Source organism: Cephus cinctus, unplaced genomic scaffold, assembly GCF_000341935.2.
Source record: "Cephus cinctus unplaced genomic scaffold, Ccin1 Ccin1_scaffold0168, whole genome shotgun sequence".
Lineage (NCBI taxonomy): Eukaryota > Metazoa > Arthropoda > Insecta > Hymenoptera > Cephidae > Cephus > Cephus cinctus.
In genome coordinates, this window is record NW_014332892.1 from 3,961,565 (window position 1) to 3,980,160 (window position 18,596).

The 18,596-nt window shown below is 40.4% G+C and overlaps 6 protein-coding genes across 10 annotated transcripts; 3 read left to right on the top strand and 3 right to left on the bottom strand.

Moving 5' to 3' along the window:
- Positions 1-177: 177 nt before the first annotated feature.
- Positions 178-3,572, bottom strand: LOC107263888 (sensory neuron membrane protein 1). 3 transcript variants are annotated; one of them, XM_015731553.2, is made up of 9 exons: positions 3,482-3,572; positions 3,132-3,282; positions 2,295-2,452; positions 2,010-2,209; positions 1,725-1,927; positions 1,407-1,662; positions 1,128-1,339; positions 820-1,046; positions 178-745 (listed from the first exon to the last, which is right to left on the bottom strand). In XM_015731553.2, the coding sequence occupies exons 2-9, from the start codon at positions 3,237-3,239 to the stop codon at positions 529-531; spliced, it is 1,581 nt and encodes a 526-aa protein (XP_015587039.1). In that variant the 5' UTR covers positions 3,240-3,282; positions 3,482-3,572; the 3' UTR covers positions 178-528. The 3 variants fall into 3 exon arrangements, with proteins under 3 accessions (XP_015587039.1, XP_015587040.1, XP_015587038.1); XM_015731554.2 differs by having other exon boundaries at positions 3,132-3,253; positions 3,482-3,564; XM_015731552.2 differs by having other exon boundaries at positions 3,132-3,558.
- Positions 3,573-4,194: 622 nt separating this feature from the next.
- Positions 4,195-5,753, bottom strand: LOC107263897 (zinc finger protein 512B). The gene is made up of 3 exons (XM_015731579.2): positions 5,668-5,753; positions 5,308-5,569; positions 4,195-5,233 (listed from the first exon to the last, which is right to left on the bottom strand). Exons 1-3 carry the CDS (start codon positions 5,680-5,682, stop codon positions 4,785-4,787), a joined length of 726 nt encoding a protein of 241 aa, XP_015587065.1. The 5' UTR covers positions 5,683-5,753; the 3' UTR covers positions 4,195-4,784.
- A 1,047-nt stretch (positions 5,754-6,800) lies between these two features.
- LOC107263895 (tetra-peptide repeat homeobox protein 1) lies at positions 6,801-8,600 on the top strand. Its single transcript, XM_015731574.2, has 4 exons — positions 6,801-6,939; positions 7,037-7,236; positions 7,304-7,574; positions 7,879-8,600. Exons 1-4 carry the CDS (start codon positions 6,925-6,927, stop codon positions 8,350-8,352), a joined length of 960 nt encoding a protein of 319 aa, XP_015587060.1. The 5' UTR covers positions 6,801-6,924; the 3' UTR covers positions 8,353-8,600.
- Positions 8,601-8,810: 210 nt separating this feature from the next.
- Positions 8,811-10,687, top strand: LOC107263891 (zinc finger protein 155). Its single transcript, XM_015731561.2, has 2 exons — positions 8,811-9,286; positions 9,352-10,687. The coding sequence occupies exons 1-2, from the start codon at positions 9,028-9,030 to the stop codon at positions 10,533-10,535; spliced, it is 1,443 nt and encodes a 480-aa protein (XP_015587047.1). The 5' UTR covers positions 8,811-9,027; the 3' UTR covers positions 10,536-10,687.
- Positions 10,688-11,118: 431 nt separating this feature from the next.
- LOC107264149 (V-type proton ATPase catalytic subunit A) lies at positions 11,119-16,176 on the top strand. Of its 2 annotated transcripts, none has more exons than XM_015732081.2 (10): positions 11,119-11,250; positions 12,320-12,418; positions 12,535-13,013; positions 13,089-13,240; positions 13,306-13,577; positions 13,656-13,839; positions 13,930-14,047; positions 14,130-14,410; positions 14,485-14,674; positions 14,781-16,176. In XM_015732081.2, the coding sequence occupies exons 2-10, from the start codon at positions 12,337-12,339 to the stop codon at positions 14,871-14,873; spliced, it is 1,851 nt and encodes a 616-aa protein (XP_015587567.1). In that variant the 5' UTR covers positions 11,119-11,250; positions 12,320-12,336; the 3' UTR covers positions 14,874-16,176. The 2 variants fall into 2 exon arrangements, with proteins under 2 accessions (XP_015587567.1, XP_015587569.1); XM_015732083.2 differs by lacking the exon at positions 11,119-11,250 and adding an exon at positions 11,303-11,466.
- Positions 16,156-18,551, bottom strand: LOC107264150 (upstream stimulatory factor 1). 2 transcript variants are annotated; one of them, XM_015732084.2, is made up of 5 exons: positions 18,362-18,551; positions 18,087-18,157; positions 17,555-17,835; positions 17,303-17,476; positions 16,156-17,225 (listed from the first exon to the last, which is right to left on the bottom strand). In XM_015732084.2, exons 1-5 carry the CDS (start codon positions 18,400-18,402, stop codon positions 17,007-17,009), a joined length of 786 nt encoding a protein of 261 aa, XP_015587570.1. In that variant the 5' UTR covers positions 18,403-18,551; the 3' UTR covers positions 16,156-17,006. The 2 variants fall into 2 exon arrangements, with proteins under 2 accessions (XP_015587570.1, XP_024937034.1); XM_025081266.1 differs by having other exon boundaries at positions 18,087-18,201.
- Positions 18,552-18,596: the final 45 nt, after the last annotated feature.

Consider the following 18,596-nt stretch of genomic DNA (forward strand, 5'->3'; position numbering starts at 1 on the left):
GCTAAATTATATTCCTATGTGTTATATAATTGGACGCCGTTTTTCCGTGTTACGAGTGTGTGCGTAAAAAGGTTCTCGGATGTCTCGAGGACTTGGAGGGAAATAAAAACGATGTAAATAGTCCTATAATCGAAGTGCGAAATCAAATAAAGCAACACGATACCTTTAATCGAAGAATACCGGAATATAGACATTTTTATTGATTACCGTTACTGTAGTATCGCCATAAACTTAATATATGTATAATAATAGCACAGAGAGACATAAACAGATACAAATATAATATATTTATCACTAATAATGACCGTAACAAGCTTCCTCTGTAGGGTGACTCAAAGAAAATAGCTCAACAACGATTTTAATTTAAATCTTATCCGTTATATGTATATATGGTTACCAGTGAAAGTTGTTTGTTCTCTTACCTCCTTTCCTACGCCTATGTACAACCTGAGTCCACGGTAAAAAATACTCTAGAGCCTTAGAACGTATTAGAACTTTAATTAGGCTAGACTTACTAGTCTTAGAAATCTAGTTTCTGTCAAGACTGGCTGGTACAGTCGCGGCCTGTAGGGTATTTATATTAAGCGGCCATTTCTTTTCCTCACCACTGTTCTTCGTACTTGCCATCTGCGGCGTTATGGTATTAATTGTCAACTTATTGTCAGTCTGTCGACGCTTAAAATAAAGACCACCAGCGGCACCAGCAAGACCAAGACCCAGGGACATCATGGACCATTTGATATATCTTTAAACAGAAGCATAGCCAATTACGATTCTAACGATTAAAAACTCTCTCATCCGGCCAAATTCTATAATTACCCAACGAGTGATATCATTTTGAAAGCAGCCTTCAACTGCTTGACAAAATCATCATTCAGTGCAATCCCTTCCTCCACCCAAAACAATGGTAACAGCGCCGACGCAAATGTTTTCATCAATCTGAATTTCTCCACAGGATAGACAAACATGTTGAACTGTAAACGTTTTCTCGCCGACACTGGCGACCCAGTCAATGGCTCAAAGTCTATGAATATTTCATGATCCTCCTGAAGAGTAATCGTGTACATACGTACTTTAGCGTTTCTTTAACAATGACAATAAACAAAATGAGGCAACGTCAGTTTCACCTGCACAGGCTGGAGTCCCTGAACAGTTTCCAGGTAGGATTCATCAGTCAGATAAAAATGAGGTAGACTGGCAATGATTGGTGCATTAACGCACTTTGTTAGATCAAAAAGTCCTTTCTTGAGGCACGTTTCGGGAGTCGGACAGAAGCACTGCAAATGAGGATCTGTGCTCATGTCGCCGAGGTTAGCGGTGTAACGATTGGTAGATAGACCTATGGCGAATTTATGAATATTCATACATGATTATCAGAACTTACTAACTCTGAATAACGAACCTACCTTTATAATGGCTAGGTCTCTCGTATCTAGCACCGATGCTGCGACATAAATCCGGAGCAAAGGAGACCACGTCGTCTTCCTTTTTAAAAAACGGATGGAATATGGTGGAATCTGTACCATTGTACTCGTTGCAACGATCCTCTGGCCAAACCGTAAGAGCCGGCTCGTTGTTCCATTCCACGACACGACCAACGTCCATTGCACTTTTAATACCTCGAAACACTCTCATCCTCTCCCGGGCCACGGTACCATTTTTCTAAAATTTATTTACATTTCAATTGTTCAATTAATTATATATCTTTATTTCGTCATACTCACGTGACCGAAGAGAGAGAATCTATAGCGATTATCACCATCGACTTGTAAGTCGTTTCCTTGCTCCTTTAATAATTTACAGACTGCAGTACCGGCAAAGTCCTTTACCGTACAATCAATTGGTAAACCGTCAAAAAGTATATCTCTTGCCTTAACCTTTATAAATATTGAATCCGGCTTCTTGAAAATGCTGTCCACAGCCTTCCCTGGTGCAATTAAAAGTCATTCCTAATCAGCCCTCCTAAAAGTACGTAAATGAGGCGATAAAATACTTGAGCTGTATCCTACCAAGCAGACCCATCATTCCTGGCTTGTCTCTGGCAGCAGTCATGGCCATTCCCAGTATCAGGACGTGAGGATAGACCAGTTCCTCATCGCCGGTCAGACCATTACTCTTGGACGGATTGAAAAACCAGGTAGCTCTCTGACTGTACTCGACAGTATCGTCTGATTCTCGATCCTCTAAATTAAGCTTCTCCTTATACTCGCTAAGTAAGAATGCCCAATTAATAAATGAAACGGCGCAATAGCTCGAACTGTATAACCTCAAAACTTAAAGTTGCAGCGACTCACTCGTAAAAGTACGGACCAATTTCTCTCACAATAGGCTTCTCGCCGCTCTCGATCCCGGCAGGATTTGTTATATTAAAGAGGTAGACTTTAAAATCGAGTGGCAGTGGAAACTTTGCCCACAATGCTCGCATATCAGAGCCTTCCTTCAAGGCTATTGCCTAATCAAACAATAATTTATTGAATACGTTTATTTATCGTCTTGGGAACTCCCGCAATGATCATCGAGTCGCTCCCTCGTTCAACAAGTTTTGACTTTGAACTTTGTTTCGGCGATTCTAGATATTGGGTAGGGGCAGGAGAGTAAGGACCAAGAAAATTTGAAAAGTGATAAAAAGTTTCTTTCGGCTTTAAGTAATCGTTTTCTGCGACTCTAAATATTCGTATGGCAAACATGGCGTGATCGGACACTTCTTGCTATTACCATACGGATAATTACATATGTATACGACATTGAACTGTCTATACACGCTCGTATAACTATGCAATTATATTGTGTAGGGGTATCGTGCGTATAATAATTCATACGTATCAACGTGTGCACTTTGGGAATTGTCACGGGAATTCAGGAGACTATGAACAATGCAACACTACTTTTTAACATTCTATATTCTATTGCTACGTACGCTAATTAATATGAATAGGGTATATCAGACAATTATGCAAAATAGTATTTAAATTTCATTTTACTGGGTTTTCATTATTTTTTTTTTAATTGGCCATCAATTGAATTTAACTACGAGTGACTTCTCAGTCCACAGTAATTAACCGGAGAGTTAAACGGTTCGTTAAGCACATCATTTATAATCGTCTTACTGTTAGTCAACTTACTTAACTTACCCCTTTGACTTGTGACTTAAGCATAATCGGAAAAGCAATCCAGCCGACGACGATACTCATGACAAAGAGAGCGCCACCGCCTATTCCCAGTTTCGTCGAGAGCTGCATCGTCGATTCTTAGACTGCGAGAGGATTGAAGGAAAAAAAAAGACTAAAAGGATAACAATACAATGTTGAAAATCGATTCCACATAGAATCAGGACATGCTGACGAGTCGAGATAATATTTCCTGATTAATATTTAAATGGAGCCCGTTAAATTATTTGTCACGTAGGAAAGAAAAAGAAAATAAAAAGATTAAGACTGACAAGAAGAGATGTCAAAACCGAAGCATGTGAGTGAATACTTGCCAAAATAGTTAAAATATAATGAATTAAAGTATAAAAATCCGTAATATCTCTGTGTGATTTAGACAATGGACGTTCTCCAGGAGTGACCGGCCAAGAACTGCCGGACGGCGTCGAGACGACGATGGACGCTACCTGTGCGATTCTCAGAGTTGCGATTGCAGCTGCGCAGTTGCAAATACTAAAAAAGTCACTCCATGACGATGTATAATTCGAGTGATTACACAATGCAGTCTCTTTATAATAGTGGGATATCTTAATTCACTGAACGAGATGATACCTCTGTTTCTTACTTGAACGACAACCTAGTGATGTCGCCAGTGCGGTTTGTCGCATAGAATCGCCCGACTCGCAATCTGGGTGAGAAACCGTAATGGACACTCAAGTGTGAGGAAACCTTTAGGCTCTTATAGATCGTGCAGTTTCTGTTCGTGGTGTCAAGTCTAACACCTGCTATCGAGCGCCCTTGGTAAAAGCATTCCCACGATGCGTCTTCCTTTTGCATACCGGTATGAACCATCATAAAGGAACAAATGATTTACTTTGAACTTTGAACCCATAGTTCATACTAATAGGTATATTTTTAAAGATTCTCCTAATGATCTTATACGCAGACTACGTCCACGTTATTCGCACGTCCACTTGGAACACTGTGTCTTCGTGTCTTCGTGTCTTCGTGTCTTCTTCTTGGCCACGTACTCCGGTTGAAGGTAATAAACTCCACACTAAACGTGGGACTTGGCAACTGGTCGACCTTTAAGACATTTTCTATGTATATCATATTTACTGGCAATATCAATGTTAACGAGGCACAAAAATTAGACGGTTGCTAAATTTTATAAGATTGATACATCAGTTATTTCATTTAACAGGAATTTATTATAAAAAAAAAGTGTACACTTTATTTGATTTGTAATATATTCATGATATAGAGGGTGATATTAGGTCTGATTGACATGATGTAAAATTATGTTAACGTCATCCGTGATCATTTCGCGATACAAGTCTTTCTGTGAACTCTTATGAAGGACTGCTACGTATGCACAAGTAGTATACAAGAGTCCATTATTAATTGAGCTTTATAAATATTAAGCTAGAAATACACGAATCAACGTGGGTTATAAAAAGCTTCTGAGAAATCATCTCTTAGAGCTGGAAGATGCTTATTGAATTTATTGAATTTATCGAGTAGGATAGACTTCTTTTAATTTTTCAAAAAATTCCAAAGCAGTCTTGTGCGTCATAAGGAATTCCCATAGTCAGACCCTATATTCGTTGTGTCTTAGAATTAGATTCGTTAATCGATTTACCATCCGTGAACTGGTTTATAATGGCTAGCGTGAATGGCAACTGGTACAGGATATGGTTTGGGAATGTGCACAGGAACGGCCACGTGTACAGGGTAAGGACGATCGACGTGTACGAATTTCTCAACTGTGACAGGATATGGCTTTGGTACAGCGATTGGTACAGCAATAGGACGATCAATGTGAACTGGCACGTGAATTGGTTTCTCAACCGGTACCGCGATTGGTCTGTCTACGTGAACAATCTTTTCTACGTGAACCGGATATGGTTTAGGTACTGGCACCGCCACCGGAACCGCAACTGGTCTATCTATCTGTACAGGTACAGGTACCCCAATGTGTTTGGTTACTGTGTGAATCACCGGATATGCTACTGGTACCGGATGTGGTTGAGGCACAGCTACTGGAACCGGATGCGGAACTGGATGAGGTACTGGTAACGCAGGACCTGAAATTCAATTATTACCTTCTTACCATCTTAAGGATTTCAATCTGGTTTACAGGTTTTTACAATAAACGTACCGACTGGATGAGCAACGATTGGTGCTGGTGCCGGTTCGAAGTGCAGATGACCTGGAGGTTCCGGATGTTGAACTGGGGCAGGACCCTCATAAATAGGAGCTGGCTCCGGTGCTGGGGGACCGTAGACATGAGACGGAGCTCCGTGCTGGGGCAAACCGTAGCTTAAATCCAATAGTCCACGTTTATCGTGTTTCTTATTCTGCGGGTCATTTCCGTTCCGCTTCTCCGCTGCAGTCGCGACTCCCACGAGCAGAACTGAAACCTGGTCGCAGTAAACATAACATTACTTGACGTTGATATTATTCATCAAGCGAGAGCACAGATTTCACAGGATAATTAAAGCACAAGAAAGATGACTACCAGAAGACACTTCATTGCTGCAGTTTGGTTCCTGCTACCACCAAGGCCAAAGAAAAACTGAGTTTAATCGGCAGTTGTGACCTCCATATGTATTTATAGGACAATGGCTTCGCATCACCATAGGAAGAAGCGATCGACAACTCAATAGACTTTCGCTATTTCTAATCCTGGGCGTTGGCCAAAAACGGCCTTTCTTTCCTGTAACGATAAATTGGCTGCACCCTTTCATCCTTTTTCGGAAAACTTCAGATTTCCACTGTTCTTCTTGACCGACGACAGGCAACGTTTAATGATCTCCAATGGGAGTCATACTTTTCCTAGAAATAGTCGGATATTCTTGGACATCGCCTGGAAACTACAGTGTGAACTCGATCGATAGCTCCGATATCTCTAGAGTTATACGGTCACACTGTTATAGTCATTATGAAGAAGTTATGCGTCGTCTGGGCCAGATTATCCAGGCGCAGCGCGGCACGTCGATGAATAATGAACACCGAACACCTTGACGGCATTAGAAGTGGCTCGCGTTAGAAAACGAAAGTCAAGAAAGTCTTCTGTGTGCACTTCCTGCCGCTCGACCGAACGACGGAATTGATGCAGGAAATGTCCTCCATATTGGTGACGTAACGAGTGGGTCCTTGGGATCTTATTTTTTTTTTTCAACGATTTTTTCGCTCGACTCAGCCCGGCAGTGCATTTGACGTAGACTTTATTCATTAGATAAGTGACCTTCGTTCAAATTTGGAGCGATACTATCAATTTCACCGGAAGCGAGCAGAATGCGATGAGGTACGAATAATAAAGGCGGAAGTGGGTCAGCGGGACGTACCTGATGCTTTGGGACATGTCAAACATTGTCGGGCGCGTTATGGAAATTCGATTTTATGGTTACGGGCCGAGGATCGCGAGGTGCTTTCAATTTAAGCGGCTTGCGAATATCTTTGGGATTGATTAGATTGAGGGCCTTCCAGGTCGTAAAGTGGATATTGCCGAACGTTCTTCCTGGGCATCTGATTAGCAAGCCGACCTTCCCTTTGAGATGCCGTTACATCGAAAGTGCCGTGATCATCGATCAGTTGACAAACTGGATCCTCGGATTTTTCTTACTTTCCTCCCCGGAAACAAGATCGCTGGGCAAGGCCCGGTTCCTGATCCGGTCAAAGATGGGAACACGTTCTGGATCACTCTTGGGACAAATATAAAAGCCATCAATTCCGCCATGAGATCGAACAGTCCGCAGCTAGTGAGTAGTGAGCAATGTCGAAGGTCTTGGTAAGAATTTGTCGTCAGGCATTTTTTCATTTTAAACAATTAACAAAGTGTCCATTTCGGTTGACTCCGATTTATCATTCCAATGGGTAAATTTCAGTTACTGTTGGTCCTCGTGTGCTCTTCCGTCTGGGCGGAGGAACCGGAAGACACGAAACAGAGAAAACGAGGTATTCTCCAGGATGGCTGGGTTGGAATTTCGAATCCGTACTCTTATGGACAAGGACAGCCGTGGGCAGGAAATCAGGACCCATGGAAAGGCATAAAAGTCACTGGAAATCTGCACAGTGGTTGGAACGGGTAAGAAAATTCAAGCAAATAACCTAATATCAATAAAATAACCATTCACGATTTATTCCTGAACTAGATTGAACTATGGAGTGGAGAGACTTCCTATTCTCAAACCAGGTGGTGCACACTCCAACCCCTACGCACCTCTAGTTAATACATTTCCGGTATACATAACGAAACACGTGGTTCTGGAAAAACCTGTACCTGTACCAGAACCCGTATACGTCAAGCAAAACGTACCTGTTTATATAGAAAAGCCGTACCACATTCCAGTGCCAAAATTAATTCCAGTTCCGATCGAAAAGATCGTTCACAAGGCGGTGCCTGTGCCAGTGCCAGTTCCTCAGGTATCTAAAGCTTCCCTATATACGGGGTAATTCAGAGGAAGTTACTGAGTCAGTTGTTGCTGAGCTTGTGCAATGATGATTGTGATTGGGCAGTCATTAAGGTCATTGACCAATGACAATAGCATTCGAGTTGATCCAAGTCAAAGCGGAGTCAAACCTCCAATAAGGTCAATGAGCTTGATCATTGCTCGAGCTAACCCACACCTGAATAATTACCTTCTCGTGTATCACCCTATACAATTGAGTAGTCCATATAACGATATCTTAGATCAAATTACTTTAACATACGAATTTGTTCTTGCAGGCGGTTCCTTATCCGGTAGAACATGCCATACCGATTCCAGTAAAGCATCCAGTGGCAGTACCAGTGCAACAACCATATCCAGTACCCGTGAAACACGCAGTACCGTATCCTGTGCCAGTGCCTGTACCGTTTCCCGTGCACTCTCCCTTCTCTCACGGTAATCAGCAATCGTTCTACAGTCCTCACGGCATAGGTGGCCATTATTACGCACCACATTATGGTCCAGGCCATTTTTATCCACCGCATCATCCACCAACGCCATTTAATAACGGATACGGTCATGGATATCCTCATGGCTACGGCCATGGCCATGATTTCGGCCACGGGTACGGTCATGGTTTCGGACATGAGCATGCTCATGGTTTTGGCCATGATTACGGTCACGGTTATGCCCATGGGTATGGTCATGGACATCATGATCACTACGGGTCTGACCATGGTCATGATCATAAGGAAAAACGTAGTAAAAACTGATTATTTTAGTGTAGGTGGGAAAAATGTGTGGCACGGCCAATTTTGGATGATTCAAAGAGATTATTTTTTGATTGGGCTATAACGCCACTCTCCACGAATATATGCAAAGTCTAATTGTAGAGGACTGATGGACATTATTAAATAGATATGTATAGTTTAATTTCAGGTAACTGTATATGAAACTGTAGTCTTTAATGATGAACCGTTGTTGTAATTCATAAGTAAATACAGATTGTTTTAAAAAGTAATCGACTGGATCATTCCTGTTGATTACGATTGCGCAATTGAAAGGATGAAAAACACACGCTTGTGCGTCCCTTATTCCCTTGTTGAAAGAAGAAGAAGAAGAAGAAGAGAGAGAGAGAGAGAGAGAGAGAGAGAGAGAGAGAGAGAGAAAAAGAGCGAATCATTTAAAAATAGAGATAATCAAAAGATAAAATATATAGGTAAGCCCTCGAGCTATGGCGGAACAGTTACAAAATGGCTGCCCTGGCCATAGCAAGGGACTGCTCTTTGTTGTGTTACGTGGTTTATGGTGAAAGTGTCATGATAATAAGGTAGCATAACATAGCCTAAAAGACATGTCACACAAGTTATGGTAGAGAAATATTAAAACCAAGAGCGAAGCTTCGCATTGAGTGATATGAGAATTCTGACCTCTCATCGCAGCAAAAAATGTTGACTCTAGCTGAATCGCACGGTGAAAGACTCTGTGAGATGAACAATGAACAGACACTGCCCGAGGTGCCATCAGCCTCCACAAATGAATCTCAAAGCGCTCACTCGGATATTTCGAATTTCATTGTTATAACGCGACTAGGGTCGAATGACGATGACGCCCTTGTAAGTGATGCGATTACCGAATCTGAACATGACCCATCATCGCCAGCACGGATGTTCTCTCCTACCAGTGACTCAAAGGGATCTGAAAAAGGTAAAAAAAACAGCTACTACTTCTGCATAAGTTTCTTACTGACAGAAGATCTTTAATTTCACCAGATACTCTTCCTGATAACGAAGACATGATCAACATAAAGGAGGAAACTATGGAGTATATTGCACCATTGGTGAAAATAGGAACCAACGAGATCTTCACAGATGACACACCTGATGAGAGGAGCGAGGAAAAGGTTGTGGAGAATTGGATACAACGATTCTGTCCATTGCCTCTCCATTACACGGATCGAGGAAGACCTTATTTAAAGTGTCCTGCATGCTCAGCCATCTTCTTTGTATCGAGCTCATTTCAAAGGCATTTCTTTTCACATGTCTATAAGGATGCAGATAATTTTGTCTGCATGTTCTGTGAATACTCAAGCGACGATTCCAACAATTTACTTGTACATTTGGGCTCGCATCAAAATCAATGCGAGAAGTGTAATACCAGTCTCACTCGAATGAACAGCTTCCAAAAGCACTGGGCAGTTTCTTCAGTAAGCTTTAAAATTAAACGGGATCGTCGAGGCAGATTTGTATGTGGCCTCTGTAAGCTCGTCTTTGACCTGTTACCTCAACTCAAGAAGCATTCGTTCAATCATACATGCAACAAACGAAAAACATACCAGTGCAACGAGTGCTCAGGAATATTTGAGACAAAAGAGACTCTGGAGAATCATAAGTGCTTGAAGTGTCCTATTTGTGGGAAGACATTTGACAGCATACAACGACTGAAAGCTCATACAACTAGCATGAAACACTTCCTGAAATGTCCCATATGTCTCTACGAATTTGTTCTGACTGTTGATCACGAGAAGCACTTGATAATGCACACAATGACATATTATCCCCATGGATACTATGTACACTGTCTAGAAGCTATCGATAGAAAGAGCTTCCAATGCGAGCTATGTAGTAAAATATTTTATGCTCTCTCTCGTCTCATTTTGCACGTTCACGAAGAACATGGTATTGAAAATATACGAAGAGATGTCCCCGATGAAGGACCAGGTCAGACTGTACTGGCTACACCAAAAGAGGAACCACCAAGTGACGACGAAGCTAACGGTGAATATCGAACAGTGGATATGAACAATTTACGCAAAAACGTCTTAAAGATGGAGGCTGGCGGTTCGATACTTTTGGTACCCAAGCAAGAACCTCAAAAGCGCAATTTAAGTGATGCGAATTGCGAACCGGTCTCTCTATGTTGGAACGGTCAATATAGCGTCAAATCGGAATTATAAGTGTTGCTAAAAAAAATAACTCATCGTTACACATTAGCCGTTAAAGACAATATTCATAATCACGATTAAACTCCACTCTAAGTGTATCTTTACATGTAAGAACGTAGCGTAGAATCTTATTTAGATCTTGCAATAAAATATATTCGCCTGCTGTTCTAGGTTTATGTGAAATCAAGGAATGTGGCAATATCTTTGATGTATCCTGATTCAAAGTGCCGTAATATATATATATATATATATATATATATATTAAAATATATATATTATAAATATATAAATACACAATAATGATTTTGTAAAAATTTATAGGATAATAAAGATAGGAAAAACATTTAACTGTTTTTTCAGTAAATTATATATTCCGCAAAGTAGCATTTCTCTGATTTCTTGAACCTCAAGAAAAGTCGATAGTACATGGAATAAGAATTTTTAAACACAAACGTCTTCCCCTTCCGACAAGGACTGCAATATCTCAAGATACTCTAATTTCGTTTCTTTTGGGTATAAAGAGACGTATTACCGAAGATAGAAGTACGGGACGCAGATGGCGCGACGTTTCAACGATTGTCGCTGAGCATCCATTTTTGACGCAAACGCAGTTGACGCTTCTTGAAAACCAGCAATCAGGTGCAGTCAGCTGACCTGTCTTGTGATAGCAAGCAGCCAGGCTCGACTCGTTATTGGGTGGGTGCACTTCAGTCCGTCGCACGTCTCCGTAAGTTTTCCAGTGTTTATCCGAGAGTTTTTCCAGTGATCATTGAAAATCATTGCGCTTATACCCTAGGCCTACTTGATTGTAATTATATTATTGAGAAAAGAGAATTGTAGGCCTCGTAAAAATTGCGGAAAGTGCAGGCGCACAGTATCGATCGTGCCACTTTGCGTGCGCCATCACCTTTGCCTTGCGGGATAAAATCATTGCATACTCGAGGTCCTCTCACAAATTAATACTACTTATTGTTGTAATAATATTATTAATAATACTCGTAGATTTTCCCCTAATGCCTTCTAATCGTTTTCTCTTTGAATTTCATGCTTTCTGCTAGTAGCAGACGGCTCCAAGACTGTCGAGGGCTACGCCTACTTTTAAGATTTCGAACGAGCTGCCCGCTCACGTGAATCCTAGATTCGCTAATTCCGCGTCTCCTTCTCTTCTTTCATTCGTTCTCTTAATTTGACTTCCATTACTGAATTATTGATATTGAACTATATAATAGTTTGTTGCTAATACACTATATGTGATGTTATGTTGGAAGTTTTAATTTTTTTAATATGAAAACTTATTATAATAGACGATGGGAGTGGTCAGGGTATCTAACAACTGTTGAAATTAGATTCATAATTTTGACAAACTTTTCTCAATTTAATGGAACCCTTTTTTCATTTTTGTAAATATTAAACTCACTGTTTTGTGATTTTCTCAGTGTCATTTGATTTCAATGTTTTTTTTTACTCCAAGTCTACAAAGACAATACTCACTGCACCTGATAATTGGATAATTGAAACGTTTATTTGCTATTGAATTTTATGTAATTATCATTACCATTAATGATTTCTGGAAAATTATTGTATACCTTGGAGGAGGTGTAATTCTTATGTTACATGTAATTAGTAATTGCTCCAGTTTACAAAAGTATCACTGCACCAAAAGAGATTACTCTACAGTAATATCTGTACTCAATTATTTTGTAGTATTTCTGCTTATAATCATTTGGGTCACTTTAGTCCCACCTTCTTGCATAACACTTCTGTGTACAATTACTCAAATACTTCACTTATTACAGTTTAAAGATAATTCAAGATGGCGAGCCGTGGTCTGTCTAAAATTGAAAATGAAGAGAAGGAATCAAAGTATGGATACGTATATGCAGTATCCGGACCTGGTAAGTGTTTTTTAAATAATTACTCAGTTTCCAGTAACATAGTAACGTTTATACCAATTCTAGATCTTATGTTAATCATTATTTACGACACCATTTTATTCTTTTCCCCTATATAGTCGTAACAGCAGAAAAAATGTCTGGATCTGCTATGTACGAGTTGGTTCGTGTTGGTTATTATGAACTGGTAGGAGAAATCATTCGTCTGGAGGGTGACATGGCCACCATTCAGGTATATGAGGAGACCAGCGGTGTGACTGTGGGTGATCCTGTGCTCAGAACCGGAAAGCCACTTTCCGTAGAGTTGGGTCCTGGTATTCTTGGCAGCATCTTCGACGGTATTCAACGTCCCCTAAAGGACATCAATGAGCTTACCAGTTCCATTTACATCCCTAAGGGTGTAAACGTTCCTGCTCTTTCTCGCGTTATCAAGTGGGAATTTAATCCCTTGAATATTAAGAAGGGTAGTCACATTACTGGTGGTGATATATATGGTATTGTCCATGAAAACACCCTGGTCAAGCACAAGATGATGTTACCACCAAAGAGCAAGGGTACCGTAACTTATATTGCACCAGCAGGAAACTACACTGTAGATGTAAGCTTCAAAGGTCTTATAATTTGAATATTTCGATGTATCTGATTCTTATCGTTTCCTTGTACATCTGCATAGGATATAGTGCTGGAAACTGAATTCGATGGTGAGAGAAGCAAATTCACTATGCTTCAAGTATGGCCTGTACGTCAGCCTCGTCCAGTTACGGAAAAGTTGCCTGCCAATCATCCTCTGCTCACTGGACAGCGAGTTCTTGACTCTCTCTTCCCGTAAGTCTCCTCAAGTCAATATTACCGCAGATAATATACATTATTTTCTGTTTCCGTGTTTGCAGCTGTGTCCAAGGTGGAACCACCGCTATTCCCGGTGCCTTTGGTTGTGGCAAAACAGTCATCTCACAGGCCTTGTCCAAGTACTCCAACTCTGATGTCATCGTCTACGTCGGTTGCGGAGAACGTGGTAACGAGATGTCTGAAGTATTGCGTGACTTCCCTGAGTTGTCCGTTGAGATTGACGGCGTAACAGAATCCATCATGAAGCGTACTGCTTTGGTAGCCAATACATCCAACATGCCTGTCGCCGCTCGTGAAGCTTCCATTTACACTGGTGCGTATTCAAACGCAAGATAAAACCTCATTACGATTTACAATCTGTCAAATATTCATATCTACTTTTATTACTCAGGTATTACTCTGTCCGAGTATTTCAGGGACATGGGTTACAATGTATCTATGATGGCTGACTCCACTTCCCGTTGGGCTGAGGCTCTTCGTGAAATTTCCGGTCGTCTCGCCGAGATGCCTGCCGATTCTGGTTATCCCGCATATCTTGGTGCACGTCTTGCCAGTTTCTACGAGCGTGCTGGAAGGTACATATCTATTCTGCTTTCAGTTCAGGGACACTTTCGATGCCAATTTTTTATTAGGACCTTCTAAATTTTGCTTTTACTCTTTTACAGAGTCCAATGCCTGGGTAACCCAGACCGTGAAGGTTCCGTCAGTATTGTAGGTGCTGTGTCACCTCCTGGTGGTGATTTCTCCGATCCTGTCACCAGTGCTACCCTCGGTATCGTACAGGTACGTGATCAAGACAAAGGAGGAAAATAAACCGCACGTAATAATTTCAGAAGATTTTACCATAAAGCGTATTTTGGATTAGGTGTTCTGGGGTTTGGATAAGAAACTTGCCCAACGTAAGCACTTTCCATCCATCAACTGGCTCATCTCCTACAGTAAGTACATGCGCGCCCTGGACGACTTCTACGACAAGAACTTCCCGGAATTCGTACCTCTGCGTACGAAGGTAAAGGAGATCCTCCAGGAGGAAGAGGATCTGTCGGAAATCGTACAGCTGGTCGGTAAGGCATCCCTTGCTGAAACCGATAAGATTACTCTTGAGGTCGCCAAACTCCTCAAGGATGACTTCTTGCAACAGAACAGGTAATTCTCCTATCTGTCTCCAACCGGAATATAGAATTAGCCAAATTTCTCATAACCTGTATATTCCTTCTCAGCTACTCTCCCTACGATCGCTTCTGTCCCTTCTACAAGACCGTCGGCATGTTGCGCAACATAATTGCCTTCTACGACATGGCCAGGCACGCAGTAGAATCGACAGCGCAATCCGATAATAAAATTACCTGGAACGTCATCCGCGATAGCATGGGCAACATCCTCTACCAGCTCAGTTCCATGAAATTCAAGGTAATCCACAGTTTTTAAGAAAAAAAAATCAATTTTCTCTACTAACTGTTCTCTAAATTTCTTGTATCTATATAATGGAATATAATGATTGTGTTTAATTACGTAGGATCCTGTTAAGGACGGCGAAGCCAAGATCAGGTCCGACTTCGATCAGCTTCACGAAGACATCCAGCAGGCCTTTAGAAACCTGGAAGATTAATTTCCCATTTCACTCATTAAAACTACCTTTGTTAATTGATTCTTCGGGGTCACCGTCGTTTAGGGATGTTCCAATTCTATATGAACGTTGCAGGTTCATGGAAGAGTCACTAATTATCTACTATCACTAATTCGCGACGTCCTATCGGTGAAACATTTTGTCTCACCGGTTCAGCGCGATATTCCTGTTATTTCCAAAAGAGTAACGCAATAATTGCGAAAAAGTTAATGAAACAAAGGACGACCTCATGGCGTTCACTCCCCTCACCGAGCTGCCATTGAAAAAGAAAAATATTGAAAGTAATATAGAAGTAACGTTGAAATCTGCAATGTGGTTGCAATCAAACGTAACGCAGTATTAGATTATTTGAATTGAGGTAGCTACCTCGAAAAGCCCAGAGATTGTATATAAAAAATAGTCGACAGAATTGTCATCTGAGATCTTAACAGAAGACGTCTCGACGCCTTCGTCCATCCCTCCTCTGCGTACAATAGAAAGAACCGTATATCCTTTTATTCCAACGCGATTGAATTTCAGTTTAGAGTGCTAAGAGTACACTCCGATCGAGACAATAAAAGTGGGACGCCCCTAAACGCGTGAGGAAATTTTATTCGAAAATGTGTTTCCAACTATTGTAAACTATTCCTATATTTTAAACTAAATGAAAACGTGGATGACCCTTTTACTATTTTCTTTTGCATTAGCGTCATCCACCAGGGGCCAGTATTTACTGTAATCGCGCACATGCTGCTACCCCATTGATCGTGTGCTCTACCAGCGATCTTGCTGGCAGGAATTGATAATAAAAATTAAAAAAACTAGTGTTCGCGCTAATGGAAAAGAAATGTAGTAAGGTCTCTATCTATGTACAATACAGATGTTTGTCACGTGGAAAGCTCTCCTCCATTTGAACGTCGATGGACGATATTAATTAATTGTAATTAATTAAATGAAAAAAGAACACATGGCCTTGGTGTTTAACAAAACGTCAAATGGAACGACAGCTTTCTCAGGACAGGAAATCACTATTGAATCATGGAGTATTAGTTATTGTACCATATTAATATTATATAAACGTAATAGAAGTAAAACATAGGCGTTAAATAATGATACATGTTAACGTTAAGACGTTAACAAAAAAGGCTAAAGTGTAGAGACATTAAGAGAACTAGGCTAAAATTGGGGTGCTGGGTCTTCATTATGCAAAACCAAAACTTGATTATGTCCAACGTTCCAGCAGCTTCAGTATCATTTCCAGTGTACGATATGTAAAAAATAAAAATTATGCACAAAAACCATGAAATCCCATGGCTTTACTTTATTTAATTCCTCAATCATTGAGTTCAATCTCTTGCAATACGAGGGATCAAAGTAAATGTTTCAAGTCAGAACACATTTCTTATTTCCTTTTGTGTTTGGTTTTTATAATCTCATTTTAATAATAATATAACAATAACCCCGCGGTATGTACAACAACGATATATTACAATTTAATGATAGCCTTTTTGTTAGATTCAGGCTCCAACTGATATCTCAATCGAAGAATTGTACATGCAAAAAATATGTTATTGCTATATGTATTTTTATATACATATGTATATATATATATATATGATTCATTTATAATAATCTATTTTACATTCTCAGTCCTAGCTCATACTACATATATTTTACAAGTTGTCAAAACGGTATTAAAAATAAAAAATGTTCAACGAATTTACAAGGTTTTTGTCGCCAAGTTCAGAACTGGGGGAACAGACCTTGCACTACCTCCTAGTTACACACACGTCCGTTGCACTGCACGGTTTCGATTGGATCTTTGAGTAACGAATTCTTTTGCAAGAATTATCACTGACTGCTGGATCGGCTCAATTTGCAGATTCGTGGAAAATACGAACAGGTATTCAGAGATATTCACAGCCTGGGCTCACCATCATCTAAATCCAACAATTTCCACTACGTATTACTTCTAGCACGGTAATTCGTATCAAAGGATATCTCTTGGACATCATAGTGCCGAATTTTTTCTGTTTTCCATAATTGAAAAGATATCTCCTTAGAAAATTCAGTGCATGAAAATAACACTAATGGTATGTGTCTGTCCTTTATGTACAGCAACCACTAATTATCTAATTAAGGACTCAGATGTATTGCGTCTGAACTTGTAGTGCCATTTGATACTTGTGATCTCAAGAGGACATTTTCACGTTTCAGCTGACCGATCAGCTGCTTTAGAGCGTTTATCTCCTGGCGTAATTTTTCATTATCCCTTAAACACTGGCCCAAACCTTGATTCGCCGTACGCAGTTCGCCAATGTATTCACAAGCTTTTGCCAGGATACCACCTTTACTCTGTTAAAAAATAGACAGAGGATGATATTTAACCTCATTTTGCATTATGACTGTGTATGTGAATAGATTTATAGTACCTGAGTTTCATAGTTTGCTTTTCCTTCACCACCGCTACTTCCATTGCCATTAGAATTTGAAGTTGTGGAATTACATTCAGGAATTATTTTTCCTAGTTTTGCTATCCAATTATTGATTTTATCACGACGACGACGTTCTACCTCGTTATGTGTAGCTCTTCTCCTTTCATCTCTCTGGAAGATATAATTAGGTCGTTGGTATACTTTTGCACAGAAGTCATATTAATATTTGATTTTAATAAAGAGAATAACCTTCTTTAATCCAGTTGTAGTGCAGCGTGGTGTTTCAATCTGAAGTGTAGTTCCTCTAGGAGTTAGTGATCTGGATGTTTGAGCAGTTGTAAAGACGTCATTTGCATTACCAATCACATAGAATTGACCATTGATAGGAGACGTTAGGACTTGCACAGTATTGTTTGCTTGTTGAGCAACTGGTAATTCTATTTCGTTACCAGCAGTAGTACCATTCACTTGTACCACTCTGTATGCTAGAGTTTCTTGATAACGCATACCATCTTCTCCAACAGCTTCACCTAATGAATAGATGCAACAAAGCTTAGCACAAGAATATCATTAGTAATACACGAAGCAGTCTAATTAGGATAATCAATGCAATGACAATTTCAAGAATGAATCTGATAAATATGCATTAAGATACAGGCAATAAAGCTAAGGAAATCTCATCTTAATTTCTGAAGTGTTATCGTCTGAATTATCTATTACGAATGTACTAGGAGAAAAGTATAAAAGTGACAGAAATAAATTCTGAAAGGAGCAGTCTTACCATCACAATCAACAATTTCGGCCTCCTCGATGACAATACCAGCACCGTTCTCGACCTTGGCGGAAACTCCACTGAAAATAAGTATCATCCGTCATTCTTGATCATTCTGTTGAACCTTTAATGTTTATGGAAATCCATAAGGCAAAGGGCATTATCGGCGAATTATACGTAAGTGCGTACTGTGCACTATTAAATGACCTTGACGGGACCTCGGATCTAATGGTAAGGATGACGTATCGCAGTACACATCGTAATCCATTATCTATAGTGAGTACCTGACATCTGGTTGCTCGAGGTGCTGCTCCAAAATGTCCATTTTTTGCCACCAAAAAACGTTTGAATTTGTCAAAATTCACGTGAGCTGGTCACGGGACACGACAACGAGGTCATGTGGTGCATAAGATGGCGATACTAGACGCGCGCAGGCAGAACGCAGAACAGGCTTGCTCACTGGCACTCACTGACGTGTTCATGACTGCGTCACGCTGCCATCCGGGAGCTCCACTGTTT